Genomic DNA, 7,681 nt, shown 5'->3' with positions numbered 1-7,681 from the left:
GGATTGCAGGCGTATGTTTCTTCTTGTCACTCAAGTGTATGTTTCTTCTTGCTTAGGATCGATAATAATTTTTTTAATTAAAAAAAAAAGCTATTTTTGGCTACGGTTTTATTTACACATTGTTAAAAATAAATATTTATATGTACAAAAAGTGTTTTTGGGTGACGAATACCACCGTCGCCAAAAATCCAATTGTTTTTTGCTACGGTTGTATAGACGACAGTAGGTAAGCATATCCCTTTATCTTTTGCTACGATTTTTTGTTTTATTACACTTATAAACCGTCGCCAAAACGATTTTTTTAATATATATATATATTATTTATTTTTTGTTTTTTTGTTTTTTGTAGTGAGTTTGAACTAATGGCCCCCTGTAATAATATGGTATGAATGTTTTATTGATTGAACTACCCAAAATAAAAATAAATAAAAATGTTTTATTGATTTGAGTATTTACCATACAAATTGGATCCTTTTAAATTGAAATTTGCTGAAAGGAAGTCCAGTGCAACTTGAGCTCTTATCTCTTGCTCCAGATTTTTCACTCCTTATTTTCATGAGAGGCAGAAAGAGAGAGAGGATCAAATTGAAATCTTAATTGTTAGTGGAGTTTGGAATTGAGCCCAACCATGCTGGTGGTAGCATTCCAGTTTGTTCATGCACTGTTTTAAATAAGGGAGGCAACATCTTGTAAACCCCAGCCACCTCCTTCATGGCTGTGCTACTGTTGTTCGCACCTACACCCTCGCCCATCTGATCACTCCCACTGGCTCCATTGCTCCAAATGCTGATTTTGGGTTGTAAATCTTTCAAACCTTCTGCATTAATCCTTGCAATCTCTTGATACATTCCTCCATTGATCATCAAGTAGTCTCTTAGTGCACCATAACTACCTCCCAAGGCTTCAAGGAGAGTGCGCAGATAGATCCCTTGTGCCTGTGCAAGTGCTACTAGCCCTTCTGCCTCCTTGGTCTTTGTATACAGTTCTGCATCTGCAACTTGTTGTCGGGCATAAAAGCTTGCTTCTGCCATTGCTTTCTGTGCCTCTGCTTCTTTCTCCTTCTCATACAAAATTGCTTCTGCCGCCTTCTGTTTCCTATACAGCTCCCAGTTCGCTTCTTGCACCTAGTGTTATCAAGTGAAGGAAAAAAAAAAAAAATGCAAATCAAGGACAGTTCACGTTGTCCTATTGATGTGCATATCATATACATAGCAATTTCTCAAATCTAAAGAGCATAATTGATCAACTTAACTTTTGAATATTGCTATGTTGTGACCCAAATTCTTATACATAGCTTTGAAGATGGACTTGTATCGACATATTAATGATCCTAATCTGGCCCGATGGATTAAGCCATTTACCCCATTAAAAGCTATTATTGTGAGATTTGAGATTTTTGTTTTAGGATTTTGGGTGAAAGTTTTTGTAAATGCTGTTTTGGTTATTGGTTAAGAGATGTTAGACCACCTCAAATCTCTGGTGTATTTTCATTTTTTTCTGATTTCTTGGTCTTGGTTTTTGGTTATATATATATATCATATATATATCATATAAGCAATATAGAAGTTTGCATACCTTTGTTTCATACTCGACGCTGGCCTTACTGAGTAACTCGGCCTTGAGTTTCTCCGTGCGAGTCAACGCATTCATCCGCTCCACTTCTCTCTGCAACTCGGCTTCTCGGATTGCCACAGCCTTGGCAGCCTCCACCTCTGCTAATTGCGATTGCTGAGCCCAAGCAGCCTTTTTGGTGGCCAATTCAGCGTTGGCTTCAGCCACCTCGGCCTCCTTCCGATTCTCAAAAACCTTGACTTCTGTTTTCACCTTGATCTCCTCCTTCTTCCCATCTCCTTGTCTTTGGGTCGAAATGATCTTCGTCTCTGCATCAATCTTGGCAGCATTCTGCATCGTCTGCCCCTCACGGGACTTGGCACCAACTTCTCCCTTCATTCTGGCCTCTGCAACATCAACTTTGGCTTGATTTGCAGCCTCCATTTGGGTCTTCTGGCCAAGATAGGAGAAATACTCGTGACCGGGAACATCTACCAGCTGCTTTACATTAGCGTTGTAAATCAAGAGCCCAAATTGATTGAGTTCGAGCTGAACTTTCTCAAATACTTCTTGTTTGAAATCTTTGGTGCCTCTAAAGACCTCTTCCATGGTCATTGATGCAGCAAGAACTCGAGTCTCTCCCTCAATGATGCCTTGCACGAGCTCCTTGACATGGTTGGAGAGCTTGTCATGAGGGGAGATGAGCTTGGCATACTTGAGGAGACTGAGATTATCATCTACACGAGGGCCGATGGTGAAGACAGCAGGAAGGATGAAAGGGAGCTTCTCTGCACTCATGGCTTGGACTTCGAAGGTGTAGTTCACAGGAGAAACGTCGAATTTGGTGCAGGATTGGCCAGGAAGAACCCATGCCTTCTTTGCGAGTTTTATGTCTTTAATTCCGACGCCAGTGATCACAAGATATTCAGACGCACTTGCTACCTTGTACATGGCTTCTGGTTAAACACACACAGAGTAGAACACGAGAGATTCAAACTTAAACACACACAGTGAACACGAGAGATTCAAACTTAAACACACACAGTGAACACGAGAGATTGAAACCAATTAAAGAGAGATCTTTTGACTTTGGATATCAAAACCAGTTAGGCCTTTCGTTATTTATAGTAAATGATCGAGGTGGTCTTTCTTTTCTAATTATATGTATTTGCACAAATTCAAGGTTCCCTCCAAGAAACCACAACGTTCCTTCCACATTGTTGAAATGACCCAACTCACACCTAATTTTTTATTTTTTTTTTAAAATATTAATAATAACAATAATATCTCATTGGGGGTTGCCCACCAATAATTCTTAATAAAGATTGTAAGTTTAATGTATATTATATAATACTTTCATTCTTAATATATAAAAAATTATTTATTTAAAAAAATATAATATATATGGAGCCTAAAATTATTCTGTGAAAAGTCAAAAGTAATTCAAATGCAAGAAAAATTCAATTCAATTCACTGATTGCTCCAACAAAGAAAAATTCAGTAGTTGCTGCTTCTAAGAAATGACAACAGGAAAATGCAAGGAAGATGCAAATTTCATTGGGATAAAATTATATTTTTCTTTTTAGGGTTTGAAGTCAGTTTTTTTGCGAATCCAAATCAAGCATTGAATATTGTATTTGTTTATATGATTTTAAAATCTATATTGTCTTGTATCAAGTACGTAATCAACTCATTTTAATGTAATTCAATACGCGCCCTAGGAAAAGAAAAAAAGACATTGATATCTATCATATCAACTAACATCATATCTTATTATGAAATATTTTAAACTATGAATACAATTGAATTAAGTGAGATCTTGAGTTGTTACATTTTAATTTTGTTTTGAATTTGCTCTTCCATTCATGGTAAAGACGCGTTTGTAAATACATATATTTTATATTATTTAAATATATCTTAAATTTAAATATTCTCATTGACTTTGATATCAAGTTATATTGACATTAACTTTTTAGCCACTTCTATCTTAATTCTTGGGATATTTTCTTTTCATGTTGAATTAGTCATAAGTAATTGTAGTTCGTTTTACCCACTACAAGCATCAACCTAGACATAGATAGAACCAATGTCCGACATGTCGGCCTGTGTCGCCGTGTCAGACCCTGGCGACACGGCGACTCGGGCGACATGTTGCCAAAAGTCGACCGACTTTTGGCAAGGGTTCGATTTTTCAAAGGGTATTTCAGGTCATTTTGACCTGAAATTTGACGTGTAATCTAATTTGAGGTCAATAAACACATTGGAAGTGTTATTTTGACCTAAAACATCACCTAACCTAAAGTTTATAATTAGCACATGTCCGGCTATATGTGGGCAAAACTGGAAGTTTGGAAAAATCATATAAACTAATGTAAATATGCAAAGAGAACACAAATACACAATTAGTAAATAGATGTACTAAAGTTTACAATTCATTATACAATTATGTTGAGTATGGCTCATGCTTCACATATTGTTGCCGACGGACATAGGGGCAGTGCCCCTGGAACTTTTAGAGGTCCTATGTCACTTTGGCAAATAAGCGAACGAAAAATCGGCGAAAAACAAACGAAAGGCTGTTATATATGGCGAATGTAGCAATATATCGCTGACACAGGGCGATATGTTGCCGATATTTGGTATATATCGTGTCGCTGGGGGAGTCGTGTCGCCCCCCAGCGACATGGCGACATATCGCCCTGTGTCGGCGATATATTGCCAACACAGTGAACCATGGATAGAACATGATAATTAAGATCTTATAGTATCAAATAAATAATAATAAAATGATAAAAATAGTATAGTTAGTGGTGGTATATTTTAAAGAGAATGAGTCAAAGGACATTTGAGATATTGGAATGTCATCAGGTATTTGGTCATTCTTATCTGTGACATGATTAATTTTAATTATTTTTTATTTTTTAAAATGGTTTGGGTTATAAGAGAGAAGAGAAAGATAGACATGAGATAACACTAACATAATTAAATGTTTCATAATAGTTAACATCAATTACTAATAAATTTTTGCCCTAATAACTAAATTGAGGGATCTTCTATCTGTTCTTCTGGGGATGGAATGACCCACTTATTCATCCTTGCCTTTGCTATGGATACCTACATCAACCAAATAAAGTATATTAAAAATCTGTTGATAAACTTCTGATTATAAAATTTTTGAATATTTCCTTAGCAATGTATAGTAAAACGACTTAATTAATATCATTTGACTGCAACTCCTTCTAAACAAGCGAAAAATAAAATAAAACAAAAATAAAAAAATCAATAAAATTGTAGTTGATGAAGAGCAATATTTTCTATACTAATAAGTAAGTAATCTACCTGTTTATCCCAATCAGTGTTGTAAACGTAATAAAAAAGCACTAGAGTAGGAATACAAGTACCACCAATCATTCCCATCCACATTCCCTACAACAACACATAGATAACCCAAAAACCCAAGTAAATAGTAAGAAAATTTTAGCATTAAAAGAAATTAAATTGCATATAAAATTAAATTAATAATTTTTATTTGAACATAATTACCTTTAAATTATGATTGGTAACATAGTAAAGGCACAACCCAAGAGGAAGCCCAATGCATTAATAACAAATGATGTTGACATAGGCTACTATGCTTTGCCATCCAGCACCAACAGCCACTCCTATTCAATAAACCGAAGAAAAACAATTAGAAAACAAATATAGCTTATCCACACATATGCACTGTAGAAGTCTCTTTCCATATTTTCTTATTGATACTAATGATATTTTTTCTCTCCTTAACCATGGAAGTCTTCATTGATTGAATCATCTTTGTATTATAATAGATGTGATGTATGAAACTATTCTCATTCGAATAGCATGAGGAACCATTGCCTGATAAAATTTTAAGGCTTAAAAGGAAATGAAGAAAAAAAACTCACCAGAGAAAACAGGTTGGACACTGTTGAGTAAGAGTGTAAAGGCCAACAAGGTGGAGAGGTCTGAAAATGCCTGCGCTACCTCTTCACTGTCTGAAAATATGTAAGAAACTTCATGTCTGAAGACATCACTGAGGCCCATAGCACAATCCCTATTACTAGAGAAGTTGCTACTACCACTTTGATGGCGAATTTCGCCATTTCGGCACTTCCTCTCCCGAGCTCATTAGAAACTCTTACACTATTTTCAACAAGATCGATCATAAGCTAATTAAATCTTCATTCTTTTCGATGAATGATTCGAAACAAATAGAGTAGAGAAAAGGAATTTGGATTATGTAGTTGTACAAGGACGTCCAAAACTCTCAGAAACCATTATCTGGTATTCATATGTTGAGTAATAATTCTTACCTTGCAGCTGCTAAGAAGCCAAATGAGAGCATCAATTCCCAACCATTGATATTTAGACTGCAATTATAAGTTAAACATGATTGAATAAGAGAAAAAAAAAATTAGAATCCATAAATTATTATGACTACCATCTGGGGTATATCTTACCAAATAGAGAGAGCATCAATTGTAACCTCAGAATTTTTAGTGTTTCCACTGAACAGAATCAATGCCGAGTTGTACCATATCTCCAAGCTGATATTTGAAATAAATAAGGTCCAAATTGTATCAAATTGAACCCTCCCTTGTTGGTTTTGAAATGTTTTTCCAAGAACAGTAAGATTGACAACACTTACCAAAGCATCACACCTGATGAAAGTGACAACTTGAACACTGGCCATAAGATTGAAAATGCATGGATGGAGAATCCAGTCCATGTTTGTGGGCAACCTCCGTAGAAGACGAAGATTAACTGACCGATTATCGGAACCCAACTGGCGATATTCATTGAGATCATGACTCCAACCAAGCCCAACCCAACCTTTTCAACGAAGAACCAAGTGCAGAAACCATGAAAGATCAAACTGAGGGTCCCCAACCACATAATGATAGTGTTCTTGCTCTGGGTTTGAAGATACATTTGGAGTGTATAGAGGAAGACATAGGAGAAGATTATTGGGATATACCAGAGAGAAATGATATTTGCCGTATGTGATACCTCCTCTGTTTGGCCAAGTAATCTGAGAATGGGAGCAGTGAAGACGAAAATAGGGACAAGGAGTAGAAAGAAGCCTGTTTCAACCAACCATGATCTCTGCAAATAGATACCCAACATGTGAAACTGTTTTGCTCCAAATGCTTGACCACATAGTGTTTCCAGTCCACTAGACATGCCCATCTGCAACTTGTGCATATATGGCACTTGTTAATTAACTACATCATTAACAAAGATAATTCAACTTATGCAGAACTAGTCAGCTTAACTATATTTTCTTTAAACAGTGTGAAATTAATTTACCAGTATTCCAATGGAGAAACGAGCAAGAACATGGAATACCAAAGAGAGAGCTGCCAATTGAGTGTTCCCAATGTGGCCAATGAACACTTGAGCTATAATGAAAATCCCAAACATTGAGATTCTTGTCAAGATAGCAGGTAATGCTACTATCCAGAGCTTCTTTGATTCTATCCACACCATTTTCCATAGCTGCTGTTCTTCCCTTTTGCCTGAGTTAGGAAGTAGCTTATCCTCAGCTGTACTCTCCATCACACTTCTCAACTTCACCATATCTTGAATTCCTATGTATAGCAATACAGGTAAAGGAAAACAAACACACACTTTGAGACACACAGAGACCAAACTCTTCTTCTTTCTTTTTACATTTTTTTTTTTAATTTCTTAGTAAATTATACTCCCAACTTTATGGAAATGGTCCTCAAAATTCCCACTCGTGGCAACATATGAAGGAAAACTGAACTAAATATTTTCCTAACAACCTCTTTTCTTTTTTTGAATGTCTCATTTTTATGGTATGGTCCTCGGGAAAGACTTGAAATGAATACATTTTATCCTTCTACTGTTCCCAGTACTGATGTGATAAAGGACTCTATCAACACGAGGCAGGCTTGGATGTTACGCATTTAATGCAACATTGAAGTTGAACCCTACCGACAAATGTGATAAAGGACTCTATCGACACGAGGCAGGCTTGGATGTTACGCATTTAATGCAACATTGAAGTTGAACCCTACCGACACCATGACTACCCACTTCATCACTATATTTAAGAAAGTAAGTAAATTAGAAATGAAAACTACCC

General features: G+C 36.1%; 1 protein-coding gene and 1 pseudogene across 2 annotated transcripts; both read right to left on the bottom strand.

Annotated features, from left to right (window-relative positions):
• Nucleotides 1-349: 349 nt before the first annotated feature.
• Nucleotides 350-2,576, bottom strand: LOC149027861 (flotillin-like protein 4). Its single transcript, XM_089147478.1, has 2 exons — nucleotides 1,576-2,576; nucleotides 350-1,124 (listed from the first exon to the last, which is right to left on the bottom strand). Exons 1-2 carry the CDS (start codon nucleotides 2,500-2,502, stop codon nucleotides 594-596), a joined length of 1,458 nt encoding a protein of 485 aa, XP_089003604.1. The 5' UTR covers nucleotides 2,503-2,576; the 3' UTR covers nucleotides 350-593.
• Nucleotides 2,577-4,457: 1,881 nt separating this feature from the next.
• On the bottom strand, nucleotides 4,458-7,248 carry LOC149027860 (protein DETOXIFICATION 21-like; annotated as a pseudogene). The gene is made up of 8 exons (XR_016172057.1): nucleotides 6,880-7,248; nucleotides 6,218-6,759; nucleotides 6,030-6,116; nucleotides 5,883-5,939; nucleotides 5,475-5,712; nucleotides 5,095-5,213; nucleotides 4,891-4,977; nucleotides 4,458-4,665 (listed from the first exon to the last, which is right to left on the bottom strand). The product of XR_016172057.1 is annotated as a protein DETOXIFICATION 21-like (transcript).
• Between the last annotated feature and the right edge of the window lie 433 nt (nucleotides 7,249-7,681).

The sequence above is a fragment of the Hakea prostrata genome, chromosome 1 (assembly GCF_041222555.1).
Source record: "Hakea prostrata isolate BN-2017 chromosome 1, UWA_Hpros_2, whole genome shotgun sequence".
Lineage (NCBI taxonomy): Eukaryota > Viridiplantae > Streptophyta > Magnoliopsida > Proteales > Proteaceae > Hakea > Hakea prostrata.
This window is presented reverse-complemented; position numbering and strand designations above follow the sequence as displayed.

Excerpts from the sequence above, each read along its gene's own strand:
- LOC149027861 (XM_089147478.1), bottom strand. The coding sequence starts at position 2,502 with ATGTACAAGGTAGCAAGTGCGTCTGAATATCTTGTGATCACTGGCGTC. Across the intron at positions 1,125-1,575 it reads GCGTCGAGTATGAAACAAAG|GTGCAAGAAGCGAACTGGGA; the intron begins GTATGCAAACTT and ends TGATAACACTAG.